This window comes from Neofelis nebulosa, chromosome 2, assembly GCF_028018385.1.
Source record: "Neofelis nebulosa isolate mNeoNeb1 chromosome 2, mNeoNeb1.pri, whole genome shotgun sequence".
Lineage (NCBI taxonomy): Eukaryota > Metazoa > Chordata > Mammalia > Carnivora > Felidae > Neofelis > Neofelis nebulosa.
Genome location: NC_080783.1, coordinates 23,166,880 through 23,192,882, shown reverse-complemented (window position 1 = coordinate 23,192,882; position 26,003 = coordinate 23,166,880). Strand labels below are relative to the sequence as shown.

The 26,003-nt window shown below is 33.8% G+C and overlaps 1 protein-coding gene across 2 annotated transcripts in view; it reads left to right on the top strand.

Annotated features, from left to right (window-relative positions):
* Window positions 1–26,003, top strand: part of SPAG16 (sperm associated antigen 16) — a 1,005,541-nt gene that overhangs the window by 521,753 nt on the left and 457,785 nt on the right. For both annotated transcript variants that reach the window (XM_058706052.1, XM_058706047.1), the window contains one exon: window positions 18,510–18,695. In XM_058706052.1, coding sequence (XP_058562035.1) covers window positions 18,510–18,695 — 186 coding nt within the window. The remainder of the gene's footprint in view (window positions 1–18,509; window positions 18,696–26,003) is intronic.

Sequence of the window (26,003 nt, the reverse complement as noted above, 5' to 3'; positions counted from 1 at the left end):
TAATAGAATTTTAGACCTCCAGAGGAATTGTAAATTTAGTGTAGAGTTCCCGGATAGTATTCATCTGACTTACTCTAACAAATGTTATCGCCATGCCTAACCATGATGCAATTAACAGAACTCAGAACTAAGAAATCAACATTGCCATAATACTCTTAACAAAGCTAGACACTCTAGCTGCAACATGTAGAGAGAAGTCTAAAATTAATTTGGGGAAATACCGACTGTAGGTATTCCTGGATGGTAGAATTTTTGTGTGTATTATTAAATTTTACTTTATCTTTTTTCATATGTTCTTTGTATTTTTTTATTTTTAATTTCCTTTTATAATGAGATTATATCATTTTGATTAAAGAAGTTACATGTTTTTGAGCTTAGGCTTTTTTATGTTGTATTTTTTAGTTGTCTGCTTTAGTTGTCTCAGAAAAATAATTCTGGAAAAATATAACTAAACACACTGCTTATCTTGAAGGTACAAGGATTGTGGATGCTTTGCATAGACGTTTATTTTCTTATCTGTAACTCTAAATTTTCTGCTAAGAACTTGTAATACGTTGACAGCAAATTACATATATTATTGTTCTCATGGACTAAGAACCTGATAATTTCTGAATGGGACCCAATATTCTCAAGTGATAGGTTTCAATTACCTAGTAGAGTCTTAGTTTCTTCTTTATATTGTGACATTCTTGAGACAAAGGACAATTGGTATCTTTTTTATATTAAACCTTTAGTGGCTAGCAAGCTAGCGAGGCTAGCACTGTAAAGGTGTTCTTTAATATTTGTGAAATTTATTGATAGCCTTTATAAAACCCTGCACTTTGAAGGACCCATTGTGAAGTGGCTCTCTTCATTTAAAGGATCATATAAATAACTTATTTTTCTTTTAGAAAAATTTAATATTCAGATATATTTTTCAAGGTTTGAAAAGTTCCTACTGCAGTTAGTCTCATATTTGAGAACTTCCATGAAATCTCCTGATGTATGAACAAAAGAAATCCTTCTGTAAGTCATTTTGGAGTAAAATTTAAGGCTTTTAATTTAAAGAAATCAATTAGTTCGAATCATCTTCTATTATACTGCTGATGGACATTTGGGAAAGTGATTGCCTGGATAATGATTAATGTAAAAGAGTGTAAATAAAAGAGGCATAGCAAGAGCATTATCATTTGTTTGGAGAGAGTGTATGTTAGCAGAAGATAAGTGTTCTTCGTGGAAATAGTGGAGCCAAAAGTAAGAATCTTTCAGTGTATCATGCTGCTTCTAGAAGAGATGGCTTGTGATAGGAACCTTTGCATAGTAGTGATTATTGCAGCCACATATCATAGATATTAAAACAACCCAAACCTTTGCATCTAATTTCATGGTCACCAACAATATCATAGCCACAACTTGGCTTCCATTTCAGATTTTTAAAATTCGGCAAGAATGTGAGGATTTACCACTCAGCTTGTCAAACAGCTCTATTTTGTACTTCAGGAGTAGCCTATCAGGCTCTCACTTTGGCATACTTCCTTTCAATAGGCACCACAAGCTGTGTGTGTCAGAATTAACATGACTCTGAGGTTGAAATATTTAACCTTTCAATCACCCATTACCTTTTCAATTTTTAACTTTTCATTTTTCTGTCTATATAGACTTCTGGTTAATTGATACCACTCTTTGCCCTATCCTAAGGTATGCTTCTCTGAAACACAAGTGAAACATAGAGTTTTTCTAGTCATTTTAAGTTATGTGAAATGCCAGATTCCTTGAGAAGATGATCATGTGCTTCTGTATGCCACACCATAGGTATTGTGTTTCTGTTCATAACCTTTTCCACTAAGGAAACTCAGGATATTTCCTGATTTTTTCCATGGGAGTTATTTAACAGTGTTTTCATTTTCTGTCAAAGCTCTCCTACTGAGAATACTGTTTAAAATTCTTTCCATGGGGCGCCTGGGTGGCTCAGTCGGTTGAGCGTCCGACTTCGGCTCAGGTCATGATCTCACGGTTCATGAGTTCGAGCCCCACGTGCGGCTCTGTGCTGACAGCTCAGAGCCTGGAGCCTGTTTCAGATTCTGTGTCTCCCTCTCTCTCTGACCCTCCCCGTTCATGCTCTGTCTCTCCCTGTCTCAAAAATAAATAAATGTTAAAAAAAATAAATAAAATTCTTTCCGATGTATTTAGAGGTCTTCATTGCAGTTATTCAAATTCTAATATTGCTATTATATATTTATTTGGGAGACATTAATGGAAATATTTTATTCTTTTGTTTTAGGAATTGTATTTGTTATTGCATTGTTAATTTGTCCCTCAGTTATATGTTAGAGCTTTCAGATATATATCCTCCGCTTGGCCACTCCTACATGCTTTTGAGAGAAGTTGTGTAAGTGATTTGTCATAATAAAAAAATTAGATTACAAATTAGGTGTGAAAAACGGTGCTCAATTGAAACTATTCTTTGATGACTGGCAATACAAGAGAATTGTCTTGATATTAGTAGCTAGTTCTTTAAACAAATAAATATTTAATGCATATTATAGACTATATATTGCATATAGTACATATTTTACAATTATTTTACTCTATTATTAGTTCATATATATTCACATATAAATTAAATAATAAGTATGTGAATGCATGTATAAATGTATGCATATATACATATATATATGACCAATTATCGGTATATTTTCTATGTTATGAAAAGAGAAAGCTTGCTCTGAATTCTATATTAGGGAAATAGTTCACTTCAGGCAGACATTTTAAGATAGCTTTAAAAAATTTATAAACCATATGATCTAAAATGAAATAAATTGAATTTAAAGGAAAGCTATGATTGAAAGGCAAAAGAGAGAGAGAATTGCTGAAGGTAGGGACTACTCATTCCTAGAGATTCTAGTGAGATGCTCACTAGACTAGATTATAAAATCAGATTTGGAGGAAAACACACTTTTTCCCTCACTTCTATAAAGGGAAAATGCTAATACATTCTTGAATGTGCATCACAAAATCAAATCGACTTCATAGTGTTGAAAAACTGCTTTTATGAATGACCTCTGATGATATACTGTATTTATTCCTTAACATTTTTTCTTTACATTCTTAACTAATTTTAAAGCACCATTAAATACTTAAGAAGAATAGTTACAGGTTTAAAGAAGACTGCACCTTAATTATCTTTGCATTATCAATTTCATAAGCAGTATTTCCAATTGTTGAAAAATTTTGCAGTTTGATTGCAATATCAATAAATTGAACTGTGTAAAGATAAACCATTTGTGTCCCAAATATTAATTAAAATAGCCTCTACAGATAAAACATTTTAAATTATGTGTAAAGCAACAACTTAAATTACCTTCTCAGTATAAAATCTATCATCTTAAAGATATCTAAACTCTCATGTTAACTATTTATTCTGCACAATTTACCACTCTGAGAAAACCTCAGAAGAGTTATTCAGACATATAATAATTATTAAACTATGCAAGGCAAACTTGGGCTTATGGTCATGATATTTCTTTGAGCAACAAAATAGATATTTTTCCCCAAACTAAGTATCTTTCAAGATAAGGAAAACAACAGTGCTAAGAACAAAATGTTGTCTCATGAAATACACTTTTTTTTTAACATTAACACCTACGTATCTGAAATCTGATAAATTTGAGAAAAATACTCACATAGAAACCTTTCCATGGGAAGCTTCTCATCTGTGAAATATTTAGACTGTATACTCACATACCATACTATATGTTTGTGAAGTGTTTCATATCATCTGAATATATGAATATTAAAAATTCTCTACTGTTATTTGAAAAAAGAAATTGTCAAGGAATAATTTTATAGTGTGATAGGTAAAATATGCAGATAGAATAATTGTGACATGTATACACTGATAACATTAAAGAATTTGCTTTGTAATTATCTTCATGAAAATTGTATAATTTGAATTTAATTTCAGTAGAACAATGTCAGTCATGAAACTAGCATCCTTCAAGCCATTTAAGCAAATTTGAGCCTTATAGACATTGGCAAGTTTAGTGATTTTTCAGAATTTTTCTAAGCCAATGATTTCAATGGCATTTTTCAATACCCATGGGTTGAGTGAGGGAAAACCTTTAATGTAGAAATGTGAAATCAAATAGAAAAGCTATCATGTTAAATCCAAAAGGTCGTATTAGTGAATGATACTTTTCTTTCAGTATTTCTCAAAGACTTTCAATTATTTGTTTGCACCAAGAAAGTGTTGTTCAGGATTGGAAAAGTGGGCAAATGTGCATCAGCTACAAAAACATAATTAGTTATTAGTAAATGGTCTGTTACACAATTGAGAAGTTTCACACCAGGTAATGGAATCAAACGTATTTCCACTGTTCTTTCTCCAACTTCTAATATCATCAAAAAGTATCAACAATTTAATGATAAAAAGCAGTAATTTGAAATGACTTGCAGGGCACCTGGGTGGCTCATTCAGTTGAGTGTCTGAATCTTGATTTTGGCTCAGGTCATGCTACCGGGGTGGTGGGATCGAGCCTTGTGTTGGGCTCCACACTGAGCATGGAGCCTGCTTAAGATTCTCTCTCTCTCTCTCTCTCTCTCTCTCTCTCTCTCTCTCTGCTCCTCTCCCCTGCTTGTCCTCTCTTTCTAAAATTAATTAATTAGTTAATTCATTAATTAACTAATTAATTAAAATGACTTTTATTTGTTATTTTGGTAGACAGAAAAGATGGTTCTACTCCTATTTCTTCAGTTATTTTCTTGACCATTATTCTGTGTGTGTAGATGAATTGCATTTTCTTGCTTGTTAATTACCTGTTTGTTAATTTGCTTTTGGAATTACTTTCGATTTGAATAAACATAATTCAAATATATTTCTCTTGTTATGAAGTATTGGTATTTTTTTTTGTTTTACCCTTAGTTAAATATTGGTATATTGAACTTGGAGCTTCTAGTCTCTGTCAACATTTTTGAGAAGAATGGAGTGTTTTTTTCCCCATGAATGTAGAGCTTAGAAAGTCTTCCCTCATACATACAATTTTATTGATAATCAATTGCATTTCTTCCCATTTTCTAGTGTATTTTATTTTTACAGCAATTTTAAGTTTACAACAAAACTGAGAAGGAGGTGCAGAGATTTATCTTATACCTCTTGCCCCATTAGCAACATCACTTATTAGAATAATACTTTTTTTTTTTTTTTTTTTTTTTTACCAAGGATTAACCTAAACTGATACATCATAATCACCCAAAGTCTAAGGTTTACCTTAGGGTAAACTCTTGTATGTTCTTTGAGTTTGGATGAAAGTTTAATGGCATATATCCACAATTGTATATCATACAGAGTATTTTTATTGCCCTTAACATCTGTGCTCTGTCTATTCATCTCTCCCCAACCCCAACCTCTAGGAGCCTGATGTTTTTACTTCTCAATAGTTTGTCATTTCCAGAATGTCATATAGTTGGAATCATATAGTATGTAGCCTTTTCAGACTGTTTTTTTTCACTAGTAATATACTTTTAAGTTTCCTCTATGTCTTTCCATGGTTGAATGGGTCATTTCTCCTCAGCACTGAATAATAGTCCATTATGTGGATGTACAAAGTTTATTTGTCCATTCACTACTAAAGGATATTTTGGTTGCTTCCATGTTTTTACAATTTTGAATAAAGCTGGTATAACCATTCATGTGTACATACATTTTCAACTCCTGATAAATACCACAGAGTGCAATTGCTGGATGGTATAGTAAGAGTATGTTTAGTTTTGCAAGAAAGTGTTGTCTTCCAAAGTGGAGTGGCTATACCATTTTGCATTCTACCAGCAAAGTATGAGAGGTCCTGTTGCTCACATCCCTGACAGGAGTTGGCATCATCATTGTTCCAGATTTTGGCCATTTTAATTAGGTGTGTGGTATCTCACTATTGTTTTAATTTGCATTTCCCTGATAACATAAGATACAGGACATCTTTTCGTATGCTTATTAGATATCTATATATCTTCTTTGGTGAAGTATCTGTTAAGGTCTTTGGCCCATTTTTTAAACCAAATTGTTTTCTTATTGTTGAGGTTTAGGTATTCTTTTTTTAGGTGTTCTATATTTTGAAAAGCAGTACTTAATCACATGTGTCTTTTGCAAATTTTTTTCCCCAGTCTGTGGCTTCTCTTGACATTATCTTTTGCAGGGCAAAAAATTTTAATTTTAATGAAATCTAGCTCATTTTATATTCCTTTCATGGATCATGCATTTGGCAATGTATCTAAAAAGTCACCATACCCAAGGTCATCCAGATTTTCTCCTATGTTATCTTCTAGGAGTTTTACAGTTTTGTACTTTACATTTAGAACTATAATACATTTTGAGTTACCTTTGTGACAGTGTAAGATCTGTGTCTACATTCATTTTTTTTTTTTTTTTGGTATTTGGATGTCCAGTTCCAGCATCATTTGTTGAAGAAACTATCTCTGCTCCATCATGTTGTCATTGCTATTTTGTCAAAGATCAGTTGGCTATATTTATAGGAGTTTAGTTCTGAGCTCTCTATTCTATTCTATTGATCTATTTGTTTATTCTTTCACCAATAACCATAAGTCTTGATTATAATAGTTTTAGTGTAAGTCGTGAAGTCAGGTGGTGTCAGTCCTCCAATGGTGTTCTTCTTTTTCAATATTGTAGGGTTTTTTTTTTATGCTTAAGTATTTTTTTCTGATGTTTTGAAGTTTTTATTTATATTCCAGTTAGTTAAAATACAGTGTAATATTAGTTTCAGGAACAAGATAGTGATTCAACACTTGCATATAACACCCAGTGGTCTTACAAGTACACTCCTTAATCACCATCACATATTTAACCCCCACCCCTCTCTCCTCTGGTAACCATCATCAGTTTTTTCTCTATAGTTAAGAGTCTATTTCTTGATTTGTCTGTCTCTCTTTTTCTCCGTATGCTCATTTGTTTTGTTTCTTAAATTCCATATATGAGTGAAATCATAGGGTATTTCTCTTTCTCTGACTTCTTTCACTTAGCACAATACTCTAGCTCCATTCATGTCATTCATATGGCAAGATTTTGTTATTTTTTATGGCTGAGAAATATTCCATTGTGTGTGTGTACATGCATATACATGTATATATACATGCATATATATATAATCTTGATCCATTCATCAGTCAGTAGACACTTGAGCTGTTACCATAATTTGGCTATTTTAGATAACATAACTATAATCATTGGGATACATATGTCGCTTTGAATTTGGGTTGGCTCTTCTGGGACTTTTACTTCTCCATATACATAACCTTCAAAATAAGCTTGTCAATATGCACAAAATAATTTGCTGGGATATTGATTGAGCTTGCATTAAGTCTTTAGATAAGCTGGGAAAAATTGACATCTTGATAATATTGAGTCATCCTATCTATGAACGTGGAATATCTTTTCATTTATTTAGTTCTTTAACTTCATTCTCAGAATTTTATAGTTTGTCCTCATATAGATCTTGTACATATTTTGTTAGATTTATACATTAATATTTCATTTTTGGGTGTATAGTGTGTTCTTAAGCTTTGTTTTCTTCAGAGTATTTCTAAATTTGGACACATCATTAATTTTTAGATTGCTGATATTTTTCTTTCTAGCTTATTTTTTATCTTTTAAACTATAATTATATATATATAGAATATAAATTAAAAAGCAAATAACATAATTTTACTTATGCATATTTATGCTATTAATGGGCCACCCTTAAGAGTTTCAAATAGTACCAACATAAGTAAATTTTAAAAATATATTTATGGGACTAAAATGAAGAAAATTGTCATTTGTGTTTGCTATGTGTCAATACTCATTAGCCAGAGATGAGTATAATATTTAAGTAATATTTTACAGCTTCCAAAGTGCCTTTGTCATTGTTGTATTTGGAGATGACGGTCATTTATCCAGGTAGACAGATCTGTAGGTAAAACAATTCTGAGATTATCTGACCCAAACTGACACAAGCCCAGCATGCAGTTCATCAGTAGAGGTCACTCAAATTCATATTCTTCTACTCTAGATGAAACTTGTTTAGAATCCCCTAGTTGGTATTTTTTAAGTGATTAAAGATAATATAATTAAACATAATTTAGTAAAATGAATAGTAAGTTAACACTGTTACATATTTGACTATGCTTTGCAGCCAAATTTTAACATCATTATCCTCTCAGTAAGTGCATAGTAACAATAAACTGGTACTATTTGGTAGTTGTGCTGTTCCCTATACCCACTGTGTTTCTGCAGTCTTTACTCTGAATCTCACAATAGTATTTAAAATTTTCTCATCAGTTTCTCCACACCCAATCATTTTATACCTATGACTTTGACCATCTTTAAGAAGATCTTTTAAATATCTTTAAAGATGTGAATTCCCCTTATTTTTGTTCCCACATCCACATGCATCTCCTCAAGCATTCAGCATCATACTGTTTTATTTTCTAGAGATTTCACTCTCCAAGTGTCATGCTGTGCATTGCTCTAGTGGGTCACTGCCAGATACTGAGGTTATTGCACATAGGGCAAATCCCTATCTTCAAATGATATACATCTAATTTCTTATTCCAGCTTCTGCTATAGCTAACTATTCTATAGCCAGTGATTTAGTCCTTACATGGAGTGGTTACACTGTAGGGGTTCACATTTATTCTGCTTAGAAAATCCCATCCTTTCTTAAAGGAAGGGATGACTTCCTGGAAGATGGCAACGAGAGCTATCATCCTTCTGAAAAACAATGCATTTCTTACCCCTAAGTTACTTTTTTTTTCTCATTTTTTTAAAGTTGTGTGCTCCATGCAAATGACAGCTCCTCGGAACCTATGGTATGGAGATCCACAAACTTTACTTCTTGGTGTTCATAATTGCTTTGTGGGTTATACTTTAGCAAATGTTCTTAGTTTGATCCACACTAGAGAGTCAGGTAAAAAGGTGTCATTTCTTCCTTTTACAGACAAGAATGCTAAGTTTGAGAATACTATGACTGTTTCACAAACAACAAGGCTTTTAAATGGCAAAGATGCGATTGAAACAAGAGTTCTAACTTCTGTTAATACTATAATTTGCCTTATTCAGAACAATTAGGAGCTATTACTGAGTACTGAATTTAGTACCCTTAAAGGATCTTACTTACTTAAACTTTTAAGGCTTGAGATGTAGAATTCACACAGTTAGAAGGTAAACTGACACCTACTCTGATGTTTATTGATTCCTTGATGAACACTACAGAACTGGTGAAGGAGATCTAATCTATGAAGACATGGAAAATTCAGGTGAAATTTGTGCAATTTTCTAGAGTTTATTAGAAATTTTCTGGAAAATCTGCTGAGATCATATCTGTTGTTTCCCTATCCACTCCACTGATTTTATGGTGGAACAGAGATAACTCTGCTAGAAAGACCAGTAAAATATTTTAGTATCATGAAACCACAGGAAATCAGAGGTCTTGGGGAGATGTGTGTTGTTACCATTACTTCTTTCTCTTGTCTACACTAGCAGGGATGGAGGGCAGGACAGGTGAACAGCTGGCTTTAAACATGATTTAAATTAATGAAGTTTGGAATTCTGAAAAGTGGATTCATAAATGAAGTGCTCAGTTAGATTCCCAGACAGAAATACAGTATAGCTGAGAATATTGGAAACAGCTTTGTTTGTCATGAAACAGACTGATCTTATCAAGAGAATTTCAATCTGAATTTGAGGCTGGTCATTATAAAAAAAAAATAGATCTGTTGTGGAAAGAAAAATAATAATTTGAAAATGAAACATGAAAAGTAATTAGTGAAAGGATAAGAAAGAATCTCCCATGCCTCAGAGAATGGAAATTACATACCATAATTTCACATTTCAATGTGTTTCCAGGAAGTACAGATAATCTTATATTTATTACCAACATTTGAAGAGACAGAATACAAGATTGGATTTGAATAATGCAAACATATGCCTTATTCAATAGAAATAGACCGTTCATGACTCAAGTTAGAGTGGATGCACAGAGGGCTGCCTGGGTGGCCCAGTCGGCTAAGTGCCCAACTTCTGCTCAAGCCATGATCTTGTTGTTCATGAGCTCGAGCCCCGCATCACACTCTGCACTGGCAGTGCGGAGCCTGTTTCAGATCTTCCGTCTCCCATTCTCTCTGCCCCTCCTCTGGTTGTGCTCTCTCTCAGAAAAAAATAAACGCTAAAAAAAAAAAGAAACTACCATAGAGGGGCAGCTTAAGCAGAGTAGATGTACAGCTACTAAGATATCTGTGTACCTCTAAAGTGGAAGTAGCATGGAAAATAATATTTGGGTGATAAAGAAAGAAAGGAGATGAATGGAGTGTCATTTCTAGAACACGATAGATTTCCTCCTCTACTCTAAGGCTAGGGAGTGAAAGAGAGATTATTTGAATTTGGAATGATGCTGAGGATTATAATTGACTTTAATGAGAATTTTTTTTTTATAGAAGAAAATAAACTCAATAAAAGGAACACTGTATAACAGAGCTACTTAAAACCCAAAGAACTGCATTTCCTGTTATTATAAGTTTTAAATAGAGGCTGGGCATTAAAATGACAGAATATCAGTAGAAATAATTAAACAAGGGAAGTGTGATTAGATTACATGGATTTGAGTGCTCTCCCAGCCTTGAGATTCTAGAATTCTGTGATACATGAATTCACTTTATAAGCTTGTTTTAAATGTATCCTAATTGTCATTATAATATTTCCAATTATGGAAAACATCTTATTTTATACCAGAAACAGAGGCAATGTTTCTTCTGGAACCCTAGAAATATCTTGTTCCAATCCATTGTAAGGCTTTCAGGCAGTACATTGGCTTCAGGTGATGAAATATGCATCCTGCCTCTGTTGACCTTAAATATTTTGTCAAATCAGTCCTCCTAAGACTTGAACTCAGCGTCACACACACATATTTGGGCTACCATGTACTCCTGAAAGCCTGAAATGAGTATAGTGAAAAAATCTGCAGTCCAGGACTAAATTAGATCAGAGATTAAAACAAAGTAAAGAAGCAGTCTCATTAGAGCAGAGCTTTCTGCTGAAAAATGGCATGCCCCCTCTCAGTACCACCTTAGACTTGGAAAAAATTCTTCAGCTAAGTGGAACAGATAGGTGTGAGACTGACACTTCACTTGAGAATCCTTTACCAAAACCTGGGAATGACTGTGATTATACAAAGCATAGATCTCAAAATAACTAAATCCAGTAATGAAGTGCAAGCCTATAATACAAATTACTGTCAATTCTCCAATGTATTTTCTGCTCTTCCTTAAAAAATCTGGTCTTTGTTATATTCCCAGTGTTAACATCCTAAAATTAATATCTGACTACTTTTCTAACTCCTTTTAAAACCCTTTAATCTCTCCTCATAGCCATATAAAGTGTATAGATATGTATACTTTAGGACTGCAGGAAAGGTCTTTTATTATTTGACTGTTGTTTATCTATATAGATTAATTTTTCCATTACTCTTTTCTTCTTGAATGCAAAATACTTAAAAATCTCTGATTATGCCACAGTTGCCACATGCTGAGCACTCAGCCTTTTTCCTTTCCTACTTTCACGTTGTGAACACTTTCTTATACATAAAGATTTTGTTCAGGTGTATTCACTTTTTAAAGCCTCTTGACCATCATCCAAGACTAGAAAACGTATTATATCCTTCCTGTCCTATCATTATATCCTGTATGTCATCTATTAAAATATTGATGGGGGTGCCTGGGTGACTCAGTCGGTTAAGCATCTGATTTCAGCTCAGGTCATGAATTTGTAGTTCACAAGTTTGAGCCCCACATCAGACTCTGGGCTCACAGCTCAGAGCCTGGAGCCTGCTTCTGATCTGTGTCTCCCTCACCCTCTGCCCTTGCCCCACTCACACTCTGTCTCTCTCTCTCTCAAAAATAAAACATTAATAATTTTTTAAAGAAAAAAATGTAAATAATTTGAGGAATATGTACTTCTCATCTTTCATATCTTTTGCATCTCTGGTAAACAGTGGACACTCAGGAGGAACTAAATAAGTTAATGAGCTTTAAAAACTCAATAATTAATTATAGCATAGAACTAGTTGGGGAGACCCAAGCACTAGAAAACAAGTTGGGTTGTAGAAATTTCTTCAGTGTGTATGCAGACTCAGTGATGTGCAGGCCAAGTTTGAATGTAGAGAAGGCCTGCTTCACATGGCAAAAATATCATTCTCAATAAAGAGTGGCTTCCCTGTTCCATGGACCATGTGAACACAGGACCAGAAACAGGGAGTTTAGAAATGGCAAGCTCTTGGGGCGCCTGGGTGGCGCAGTCGGTTAAGCGTCCGACTTCAGCCAGGTCACGATCTCGCGGTCCATGAGTTTGAGCCCTGCGTCAGGCTTTGGGCTGATGGCTCGGAGCCTGGAGCCTGTTTCTGATTCTGTGTCTCCCTCTCTCTGCCCCTCCCCCGTTCATGTTCTGTCTGTCTCTCTCTGTCCCAAAAATAAATAAAAACCGTTGGGAAAAAAAAAATTAAAAAAAAAAAAAAAAAAAGAAATGGCAAGCTCTTGCTTCTGGTGTTATGAGAAAGAGGACTGAGTCTTGGTCTGAATGAAAATGAGGAATCTTCTGGAACGTTTTTAGAAGAGGGGTAATAGCTGGGTCTTCACATTTTTAGGCCCAGAGAGATGGTAATTTTAAACTCTGCAAAATGGTAGGATTGAGGCTGTTAGTAAATAATATATTTTTCTAAAAACTAGATTCAGGCAGGGTGTGGAATCTAACACAAGGCATTCACTCTCTGGATATACTGAGCAGTAAAGAACTAGGTGAAGCAGAGGCCCACAAAACTGAGGACCTGGGGAGAGTAGATAATAAACAAGAGAAATCAGTAAAACGTATAGTGAGTTAACAGTGATAGTACTATAGGAAAAAAAATAGGAAAGGAGTTTAATGTCAGAAGTGAGACTGCTGTTCAGATAAGTCTCCTTGATGTGTCTTGCTGTAAAGGCCTGAAGAAACAGAGAGAACCAGTCATTGGTTTTCTGGGAAAGGACATTCCTGGAAGGAAGAACAGCATGTGCAAAAGCTTTGTGCAGCGGGAGGAGAGAGAGGAAGAGTAGTAGAAGGAAAAATCAAAGTGGTAACTAGGTGGGTGGTAGGTGGGTCATGGAGGGTCATATTCATTTTAGGATTTTAGCTTTTACTCTGGGAGATGAGAAACCATTGCACAGTTTTTCACAGAAGAGGAGCATAAATGGGATCCTGTAGGTTTCTGTATTGAAAAAAGATTGTAGATGGACAAGGGCAGAGCAGTTAGGAGGCCAGCGGTATGATTCATACCTAATGCTTGGAAATTGTTATACAAACGTGACTTTATTAAATGCCCTATTGTGGCAATCCAAATACTCCATGAATTTGACTTCACTAGGGGTAGAAGATCTATTGTTTCTGCAACTTACTTTATGTGAGCTAATTATTTATTCACTGAATTTATGTCCTGCATCTATCTAAAAAAGATATGAGGTAAATGGGAGGTGTGCTATTTTCCTGAACCTATATAATAACATACTCCAACACAATCTGAAATTATGTATATATAGTAACTCAGGCAGAATTCAGAAAGAAATAATTTAGCATGTCATGCAACAAAGCTACTTTTGAAAAATAAATATTCAAACAAGAAATCCAATAATAGGATGTAAGATCCATTTGCCTATTTTTTTTGTATTTATAAGCCCTGAGAAATTATCCATTAGAATAGGACTTTAGGTAATTTGTCATATTCATAATTGTATTTCATGCATTAATTTATTAATTCAATAGTTATTTATTGAGATTCCCTATGTACTAAGTATGAAGCTAGGCATTAGAGATATAGGAGTGAATTTTAAAAAAAAATTTCCTCCTTTCATAGCTGCTACATCCCACTGGCAGAGAGAGAGAGACTATAAATAAGTGATGTATAGTTTAATGAATGGTAGTAAGTGCTATAAAGAGTAACAGCAAGAGACAAAAAGTTAGGGTGATACAGTATTTTAACTGGCATTGTCAGAGAATCTCTCCACGATAAGGTGAAGTTGAAGAAAAGGTCTTCAACTTAAGTCATGGAGAGCCATGGGAATATCCATGGGAGATGACATCTTAGTGTCAAAGGAAAGTGTGTTTGAGAAGCACAGAGAGATGATGGATTAAGTTGTCTAGTACACTGTCTGAAGCACGTGAGTAACTGTGAAATGAATAAATGAATCTCCTGTGTCTTCTAGAACATTGGGTCAAAAGAAAGAAAGGAAAATAAAGTGTCAAATGTAAAGGTTTTTAGATAGCTGAAAAAGATTATATTTAATATTCTCAAAACAACTTTTTCCAGTCAGAGTCATAAGGTATGCATAGAGACACAATTTTTAAAAGAATGAGAACTATATTTTAGTACCTATGGATATATATCAAAATATTATAATTATCCTGGTTATGTTTTTCAAGAATATTCTATTGTAATGTGTCATAGGCATGTGTGTATGCATGCATGCATATAAATGACAACTAGAGAATACTCAGAAGTATGTTGGATACAATAAGAAAATTAAATAATAAAATAATCCCAAAGATATTAATTGATACTTAAAAGTTTAAAGGCATTCCTGGGCATCTCTATCTTATTTCCAGGATGACAGCATTATTCATCATCTCCACATAAAGTTTCATAAACTAACCTACCAATTTCTATACTTCTGCATCTGCAACCTAAACAATAACATAAATACAAAGGATAAAACAAAATAAAAAGAGGGGCGCCTGGGTGGCTCAGTAGGTTGAGTGTCCGACTTCAGCTCAGGTCATGATCTCACAGTCTGTGAGTTCAAGCCCCGTATCAGGCTCTGTACTGACAGCTCAGAACCTGGAGCCTGCTTCAGATTCTGTGTCTCCCTCTCTCTCTGCCTCTCCCCTGCTCATGCTCTGTCTCTCTCTGTCTCAAAAATAAATAAAAACATTTATTTTTTTAAAAAAACAAAATAAAAAGAATTAGTAACATGCTAGTAGTTTTATAATTCTATATTTTTCTGTCCTCTGTACCAAGATGTCTTTTCTACATAAACTTGTTCATATACACAACCCTGAATTATGTAGGCTATTCCATTCTATTAACACAGATCTATGTGCAATGGAAATCTCTCTTTCCTTAATATGTACATCATTCATGCATGCCAATATTTCCTTAATATGCGCATCATTCATGCATGCCAATATAAATAGTATGTCTTATAAATACTGTATACCAGGCACGAAAGAGTCCACTTGCCAGCATCTTGCCATTCCTGTGTAAAAGTTGAAAGACTAAGCTGAAAAGCCAATTGAAGTTTCTGAAGCAAGTGACAAAGGTGTATCTGGAGCTCTAAGCAATACACCCAACCCAGTAAGGGCAGTGGTTTTACAGCCAGGCAGGGAAGGCTTGGTCTTTCCTGAACACTCAATGTCGCCTCTATGCTTTTGCTAGAGTCCATAATATCTGCACATAATGCTGTCTTCTGAATTCGCTTTATTTATGATTCTTTGCTGATTCTAGATTTCTACACAAAAGAAGGGTGTATCATATAGGAACAAAGGGAACAACACTTGGACGTGGGAGCTGTTTACTTCAAAAAAGACCATTCTCTGTGTGGACTGGCATTCTGTTTACTCTGTCACAGTGGCCTCACTCACCAACTAAATGCAGCCAGCAGCTCTGTATCAAAGGCTAAGGGTTTAGAATAACTTTGATGAGAACATTCTCAGCCCTTTTTGTTTCAACTTTTACTTATAAGTTTGTGGGACTCTCACAAACTGGGCACATTAAATGTAAATCAAATGTACCTTAATGTTTTCCAAGTAATCTAGATCCTAAATTTAGAGCTTTTCTTGTAATAATCATTTTATGAGCTCAGTGAAACCAAAATTTTTATCTTTTACCTATATAAACTATGAGAAAATATTTCAATATAATTTGGTTATGTGTTATTCTGCTACATAAAATAATCCATACATATTCTATAGTGAGAATATTGTGACTGATAGTCCTTTTACAAATTCAAATAGTCCTCTTGAGCAGATAGACACAGGTATCTGAGACTATGGAGTAAAGGCAGTAATTGGATTCCATTCCACTATTTATGGAAATATGGGTAACAAATTCCACATAAAAACTTAACTGGAGATCACAAGACAATCTTTAAAAACAATATCAGGTTTGAATATTACCCAGAATTGAAAATGTGCTATTGTAAGAATTCTCTTATTTGATTTTCAAAACAACATTTTAAGTTATATCGAGCAAGACTTATCCATATTTTAAAAATATATTTTGTTTATTTTTGAGAGAAAAAGAGACAGAGTGCAAGTGGGGGAGGGGCAGAGAGAGCGAGAGAGACACAGAATCTGAAGCAGGCTCCAGGCTCTGAGCTGTCAACACAGAGCCCACACGGGTCTCAAACTCGTGAATTGGGAGCCTAAATATCAGATGATGGCACTTGTAAAGGTGATTACAACTGCTTCATTCCAGTTGTAATTATTACTATTGTGATTTTTGTTTCTTTTGTCACATAGTTTAAAGCAAGAGAGAAGAATGTAAAACTTATCTGAGTTTTCAGTCACAGGCAGAAATACTTTATAGTAATTGTTATCCTAGAGCAAGACTTATGTCCAAAATAGTATGCTAGCCCATCAGAAGGACAGATTTGAAAAAGAGGCATGGTTAAATTATTTTTTATGTTATTTTTATTTGGATATTTTTAAGTAAGTTCTAAGCCCAGTGTGAGGCTTGAACTCACGACCCCAAGATCAAGTGTTGCATATTCTCTAGGCTGAGCCAGCCAGGCACCCCTTCTTGTATATTTTTTTTTTTTTTTTTTTTTTTTTTTTTTTTTTTTTTTTTCCTTCTTGTATATTTTTAAACAAATGTATTTTTCAGTCTTTAATATTAAAAAGCAAAATTTTGAATCCTAAATCTATGTACAAATAAACAACAGCTGCAAAGAAAAAGTTTAAATTTTTTTTATGTTTATTTATTTTGAAGGAGAGCGAGACAGAGTGCGAGCAGGGAAGGGGCAGAGAGAGAGAGACAGAGAGGGAAACACAGAACCCAAAGAAGGCTCCATGCTCCGAGCTGTCAGCACAGAGCCCGATGTAGGGCTCAAACCCACAAACTGTGAGATTGTGCCTGAGCCAAAGTCGGACACTCAACCAACTGAGCTACCCAGGCACCCAAGAAAAAGACAGTTTTAAATATCTGTCCATTAGTGAAGGACTACCTGTCATAGAGTAATTTTTTTTAATTCTGCTAATCAGAATAATAGATATCTTTTTATAACTTTAATGAGAACTTCTTCACTCTGTACCTACCTTTCCTTCCCCACCTTTAAATTCTCCCCACTCCCTCTCCAGTGGTTGTTTCCTCCCTGCACTTAAAAATGTATTTCTCTCAGCATAAAAAAATAAGAGCAAGTGAGCAAATACTCATCTTGATCTTGCCATTCCGTCTCTTGGAAATCCTGAGTACCTTTTCTTATTCTCTTATAGCACAGACTCATTCATTCATTCATATATTTATTCATTTTGGAAGCATTTTCTGGGTACTTCAATTGGTCAGTTCTAGTGCTTGATGCCATAGAGAGAGGAAACGGTTCTCAATCAAAATCACAGGACAAGAGTACAGATAAGCAATTCATTATATTCAGGGGAAGAAAAGCTACCAAGAAAACACATAGAGCATTCAATGCAGATGGGTGTGAAGGAAATGATGGAATTGAAATTTTCTTGCAACTGATATTTTACCAAAAAAATCATAGATGTTTCTGCTTATATCATTGACATCCGCTCATTTCTTAAACTAGCATTTGTGTCTACTGCTTTAAAGTCACTGCTTTTTCAAACGTCTACTAATGACCTAAATGGAAAATCCAATGGTTCATCCTTAACCACTTATTTCAAAATTTTTCATCTCTCAAGATGTAGCTCAAAATCTCATCATTCCTGATTGACTTCCTTTAGCATCCAAATTGTATTCTTGGAGCATTTAGTTAATCTAAACATAAGCAATGCTGACTTATTGTTTTGTATTGTGTTTTTGAAATTATTTTAGCCTATGTCTAAAAATTTCATCATTCTGAGGTTACATTATCCATAGAACCTAACACATAGCCTGAAACCTAATACACTGAATACACTAAAAACAAACAAACAAAAAACAAACACACACATACACACAAAACTTATTTCATGAATTAATCTAGAAGAATATAGAAGAGTTAATCTATAGAGTATAGAACAACAGTTTTTCTCATCACCCTGCATTACTAAAAAATACTAGTATCAAATTATGTGGACTCAAATAAGATAAAAAAATTCAAGCATTTAGTATGCCATTTTAATGCTTTTAAGCAGAAATAACTCAAACACACAAACACACACACACATTACTCATAGCATATAACCATTCATAAAAATTAATTATGAGTTGACTTTTTAACAAATTACTTCTTTATGTTCTTGCAAATAGTGGCAACAAGTTGGCTACTTCAAGTGGTGACACTACAGTTAAATTATGGGACCTGTCTAAAGGCAATTGCATTTTGACCTTTGAAGGACACAACCATGCAGTATGGTCCTGCACATGGCACTCCTGTGGTGATTTTGTGGCTTCTTCCTCATTGGATACAACTAGTAAAATCTGGGATGTTAATAGGTAAGAAGTACTTTAAACATTATTAACCCTCTACATTGGTAAATATACATGGATAATGCTCTTCTCTCAATGCTACCACCAGGAAACATTAAAAAAAAAAAAACTTGTTGGTGAAATTATAGAAAGTTACTTAAATAATCTCTGTGAAATCCATTTCTAACTCTATTAATCATTGTTGATATAACGAGTCCTTTATAAATGTAAGTATAAAGATCAAGCCAATGTAATAAGATTAGAATTGTTTCATTGGAAGGTCATTTGTTTTAGGCAGAAGAGAAACACTTATTTTAAAGAGTTAGAATTTTAGTTCTCCCTTCACAAGATTGCTTTATTATCAAACCAGCAATTTAATAGACATAAATATGACAGAGATAATTACTTGCTTTATGCTTAATTTTGACATATTTTCCCAAATTAAATGCTTCTTGTCAATTCACAAATTGCAAAAACTAATGTGATTTGATGTATAAAAAGTCCTATACAATCCTGTATGGATATAGAAGTTTAATATTTTTATCTAAATTCAAGATAGACAAATCTATTATGTTTATGGTGTCAAATACCTATCATCCCTGCATTTATGTCTGATTATTATATCCTATTAGGTATAAAAATAGGATCCAAAGAGCTACTATCAAATATCCTGGCTGCTTCAGCTACCTAAGGAATTATAAACTATCAATCAGACTTCTGATCACTTTAATTATTGAAACAGTGCCCAGATTCCAAATAGAAGTGATAATGACTCCTAGAAATTGTCATAAACAATTGTCACTGAGCCATTGTACTTTATTTTGTAAGAGAAAAATTAACTCACTGTAGAGGTAGACACTATTAATTCAGGGTTATGGGTAAAACAGGTATTTTGAATAAACTCTCTCCATCCTTTCTTGAATTACAGGTAACATATTTAGAAGAGAGGGCAAATAAGGTGCTTGCAAAAAGTCAACAGGTTTTCTGGGAGGATTTGTTGAAAGGATACGCTCTTTCCTATGCGTATGCTGACTGTCCTCTAAGGCCATGTGCCATTAATTATGCTGTTTTTTCTCAGCACCAAACTCACGCTTCCATATCTGTTTTTTGTGATGCTGCACCTGGAACTTTGCAGATTACATTTTTGCTTTGCTAGTAGACTCTGTTAGGCTTGGCAATAGGAAGTGCAAGGTTGAGGGGGTAAAAGGGAACTTTCTGCTCCCTGTCTCCTTCCTTTGGGCTTCTTAGGGACTTGCAGTTCTAGTCTGCATCACCCTAGCAACACCTCACCTCAGCAACACCACTTTGTTCTTATCACAGCAGCTAAATCCAGTTGGCAGTTTTTCCAGTGCTTGAAGAAACAGCTGCATCATGCTGTCATCAAAAACATTAGCTCCTGCAGACAGGCACCCCCTTCTCAGAGGTCTGTGTTCCCAGTTCACCAGGGCCCCTTTTCTGAGCTGAGGAACACTGCTCTTTTTCCGTTTATTTACCCTGTTAACAACTTTATACATAGTTAACGATCTTATATATTAAATTCTTACTGTTAAAATGGTAAGTGTAAGTTTTGTCTCCTGACTGACAAATATAGGACATTAATGAATAAATAACATAACCCACCTGAGATATAAAGATTCAGCTAAATAATGTTTGGCATACTCTGCATGAGAAAACATGGCTCCTAATAATACAATTTGGATCTATTTCTATATAAAATAGTGACAATTTAAGATATGTTTTAATTCTCAAATAGGCACAATTTGCTTATCTGGAATAATCATATGTAATTCTTAATCTTATGTTTCTATATTATGCAGATTTAATAAATATATAATAGTATACTGGAATCAAAAAATAATTGAGGTATGATTGACATAGAAAAAGCTATACATATTTAATGTATACAACTTGATGAGTCTGGTGATAAGTATACACCCATGAAGAAGTATATACAATCATCAATACCTGACGTAAACATATTCATCACCTCCAAAAGCTTTTTCCTGTCTTCTTTTATTATTATTATTATTATTATTATTATTGTTACTGATTTTGTTATTATTATTAATATTTGTAGTAGTCATAAGAGTTCTTAATATAAAACCTAGCCTCTTAGTACAATTTTAAATATGCAATACAGTGTTTTTAATTATAGGTACTATGTTATATGGTAGATTATAAGACTAATTCATTTTCTATAACTAAAATTTTAACACTAGTGTCTAATTTTAATCTTCATCACCTTTGGCTTAGATGAGAATTCTAATAGATGATTGTGGTATATTCTAAAATATAATATTTTTTCTAATGTTTTAATTATTCAGAGTGTTTTTATTTTTTTTGTTAATTTACTTTTAACCTGAAATTCAAATTTATTTATTTATTTATTTATTTATTTATTTATTTATTTATTTATTTTCAAGTCAGCTAACATACAGTGTAGTCTTGGCTTCAGGAATAGCTTCCCTTTATCAGATATGTCATTTGCAAATACCTTCTCCCATTCTGTCAGTTGCCTTTTAATTTTAGATAGTTTTCTTTGCTGTGCAGAAGCTTTTTATCTTGATGAGGTCCCAATAGTTCATTTTTGCTTTTATTTCCTTAGCCTTTGGAGACATGTCAAATAAGAAGTTGCTGTGGCTGAGGTCAAAGAGGTTGCTGCTTGTTTTCTTCTATAGGATTTTAACGGTTTTGTCTCACACTTAGGTCTTTCATCCATTTTGAATTTATTTTTGTGTGCAGTGTAAGAAAGTGGTCCAGTTTCATTCTTCTGCATGTTGCTGTCCAGTTCTTCCAGCATCATTTGCTAGAGAGAATATCTTTTTCCATTGGATTTTCTTTCCTGCTTTGTCAAAGATTAGTTGGCCATATATTTGTGGGTCCATTTCTGGGTTCTCTATTCTGTTCCATTCGTCTATGTGTCTGTTTTTGTGCCAGTACTATACTGTCTTGATGATTGCAGCTTTGTACTAGAGGCTAAAGTCTGGGATTGTGATGCCTCCTGCTTTGGTTTCCTTTTTCAACATTACTTTGGCTATTTGGGGCCTTTTGTGGTTCCATACAAATTTTATGATTGTTTGTTCTAGCTCTGTGATGAATGCTGGTGCTATTTTGATTGGGATTACAATGAATGTGTAGATTGCTTTGGGTAGTATTGACATTTTAACAATATTTATTCTTCCAATCCATGAGCATGGAATGTTTTTCCATTTCTTTGTGTCTTCTTCAATTTCTTTCATAAACTTTCTATAGTTTTCAGCATACATATCTTTTACATCTTTGGTTAGGTTTATTTCTAGGTACTTTATGGTTTTTGATGCTCTTGTAAATGGAATCGATCCCTGATATCTCTTTCTGTTGTTTCATTATAGGTGTATAGAAATAAGACCAATTTGTTTACATTGATTTTGTATCCTGTGACTTTGCTGAATTCCTTTATCAGCTCTGGCTGCTTTTTGGTGGAGTCTTTTCGCATTTCCATGCAGAGTATCATGTCATCTGCTAAGAATGAAACTTACTTCTTCTTTGCCAATTTGGATGCCTTTTATTTCATTTTGTTGTGATTGGTGAGGCTAGGACTTCCAACGTTATGTTAAACAACAGTGGTTAGAGTGGACATCCCCATCATGTTCCTGATCTCCGGGGAAAAGCTCTGAGATTTTCTCCATTAAGGATATAAGCTGTGGGCCTTTCATATATGGCTTTTGTGATGTTAAGGTATGTTCCTTCTATCCTGACTTTCTTGGGCATTTGTATTAAGAAAGGATGCTGTATTTTGTCAAATGCTTTTTCTGCATGTATTGACAGGATCGTATGGTTCTTATCCTTTCTTCTATTAATGTGGTTTATCATGTTGATTGATTTGCAAAGATTGAACCAGCCCTGCATCCAGGAATGAATCCCACTTGATCATAGTGAATAATTCTTTTAATGTACTGTTGAATTAGATTTGCTAGTATCTTGTTGAGAATTTTTGCATCCATATTAATTGGTGATATTGACCTGTAGTTCTCCTTTTTAGTGGGGTCTTTGTCTGCTTTGGAAATCAAGGTAATGTTGGCTTCACAGAATGAGTCTGGAATCTTTTCTTCCATTTCTATTTTTTGGAACACTTTGAGAAGAATATGTATTGACTGTCCTTTAAATGTCTGGTAGAATTCCCCTGGGAAGCTATGTGACTCTTATTTGTTGGGAGATTTTTGATAATTGATTCAATTTCTTTGCTGGTTATGGGTCTGTTCAAATTTTCTATTTCTTCCCATTTGAGTTTTGGTAGTGTGTGAGTGTCTGGGAATTTGTCCATTTCTTCCAGATTGTCCAGCTTGTTGACATATGATTTTTAATAGTATTCTCGAATAATTGTTTGTATTTTTGTATTGATGTTGTTTGTGATATCTCCTCTTTCCTTCATGATTTTATCTATTGGGTTCTCTCTCTTTTAATTTTGAGAAGTCTGGTTAGACTGTTTATTCTTTGAAAACAACTCTTAGATTCATTGATCTGTTATTCTGTTTTTTGGGATGCTATATTGTTTATTTCTGCCTTAATCTTTATTATTTCTCTTCTTCTGCTGGCTTTGGGCTTTCTTTGCTGCTGCTCTTCAAGCTCCGTTAGGTATAAGGTTAGGTTGTGTATTTGGGACCTTTCTTGTAATGTATTTTCCTCTTAGGACTGCTTTTGCTGCATCCCAAAGGGTTTGGACTGTTGTGTTTTCATTTTCATTTGTTTCCATATATTTTTTAATTTCTTCTTTAATTTCCTGGTTGACCCATTCATTCTTTTGTAGGATGTTCTTTAATCTCAATGTATTGATCATTCAGAGTGTTTTTAAAAACTATAATTAAAAAACTGATTCCCAATAGATTCAGCCCTACTTAGAATGACTTCAAACATTCTGATGATGACTTTTCTTCATGATCCTGATATCCAAATACTGTCTTCCAGTGATGCCTAGTAGACACTGATAGATCAAAATTGCTCCAAATTGATGCCAATTTTTTTTTATATTTTAAATTTCCCATCAATGTCAAGAACTTACTTGCATCATGAAAGACAAAAATTATATACCAATTTTAAAGCTGAGGTAGTGGAAATATAATGGCAAATAAGGGAGACATTGATTATTTCTTTTTTTTTTTTTTTTTTATAAATTTTTTTTTCAACGTTTTTTATTTATTTTTGGGACAGAGAGAGACAGAGCATGAACGGGGGAGGGGCAGAGAGAGAGGCAGACACAGAATCGGAAACAGGCTCCAGGCTCCGAGCCATCAGCCCAGAGCCTGACGCGGGGCTCGAACTCGCGGACCGCGAGATCGTGACCTGGCTGAAGTCGGACGCTTAACCGACTGCGCCACCCAGGCGCCCCGACATTGATTATTTCTATAGTGGCTATTGATATATCTTTGAATCATAATCAAAACCCTTGGTTGTAATTTAAAATTTCTTATGGATCAATACTTTGTAGATGTGTCTAAAACCAATATCTTGCTTTAAAATTTCATAGGTTATTGGGACTGGCTTAGTGATTTAAAGGGAAAAGTTATTTGCCTTGGTAAGATGCTGGTGGAAGCTGGGTCCTATACTCTTATCCTGATGCCATATGGTTTTTAATAAAAATTATACTTATGATTATTTAATTTATGTATAAATTAATATTAATTTATACATAAATTATTTAATGATAATAAACTTATTTATTAGTTATTATAATTTATTTAATAAAAATTCTATTTTATAGACTCTACTTATCAGAGAAGGAGGAGTTTAAAATATATTCTTCTCTTTTACAACTTGATTTTATCTTTGAGCTCTTGGGATTAGTCTTGAGAATCCTTTAGTTGATGTCAGGTCCCTAGCCTTGCAACTGCTCCTCAGTTGGACATTACTTGCCAAAAACATCTAATTAGCTCCTTATCAAAAAGTTGAATAACTTGGAACCATAATTAACATAAAAAATCACAAATCAAGAGCCACTTTTACTAAGTGCTAATAAGAATCTCTGAACAGTATCTGTGGCACTCTTATTCTGGATGTGCCGACACTCTACAAAGTTTCTATGAATAATAGAAATAATACTTATTTCTATGAAATAAGTATTTCAATGATCTTTGGGATGATCGTTTATATAAAGTAGAAATTTATATATGTTTCAATTATTGAGTACTTATTTCTACCTTAATTTTCAAATAAATTTGTTAGAAATCAATCTTAATGTACATGTGCACACTTACACACACACACACACACACATACACACACACACACACACACACCATTGTATCCTAAGTAGGGAGTGCTTGACACATGACAGTTTGGTTGCATGAATGATAAAGAAAAAGTCAACATATACATAAGGAGAAAATGCCCTCCCCACTTCCATCTACATTCAAACTAAAATTTGTTCAGTCTTAAAAAAAAATTTGTCGTCTTATCCTACACGAATCTTTAAAGTGATTAAAATGTGATAAGAAAATAAAAAAAGATATCAGTCAACTATAAAAAATATCTTGTGTTTTTTAAAGCGTATAAGTATTCAATATTATCAATATATTATCAATATCGTCAGTATGTCAATGTATTATCAATTATCAATATATTATCAATAATATCAATATAATATTATCAATAAATATTTATAAAATAACTGAAGTGTTAGGCTGTGTTATAGACATTAGAAAAATTTAAGACTCCTTTACTGCATTCAATGAAATTACAAGTAATTTTAAAGCAATCAGAGAATATGCAATGCATGTGAAGTTTATAATATCAGGTAGGGTATTCCGGGTGACTCCTCGTTGCTTTTCTTCAATGGTAGGTATTTGGCTGAGTGGCTCTTCCAGACTTTCACTCTGATATTTGGAAGGAAGGTCATATACCTGCTTAGTGTATAGCTTGAAGGGAAGGGGCTGGAAACCACCAAAATGTTATTGAGTATAGCTGTCCCCACTGCTGTAACAAGATATTATACTGGCAAGAATTGAGTGATTTAAAACAAGGACAAAAGGACACAGAGGCACTTGTAAAACTCAGCAGCGTCTGAACCCCAAACAGTGAGATATAAATCTGTTGACCTTGTATCCAGAAGCATTGTTTCAGATACCCTCAAGATTTGGTTGAGTAAGAAAAATAAAGCAGGTTTAAGAACTATGTTTAGAAAAGTAATTTGTGATTACTGCTACATTACATTGACTGGAAGCAAATATGTTGGAAACCTTAGGAGTTTTTGAGAGAATTTTATTGACAAGAAAACCATGAGTTTATCTTCAATAAACCCTGACTCTTCAAAACTATAAAACAGTCCTCAAGGTCCCAAACTTGCATCAAAAGGAAGTTCGC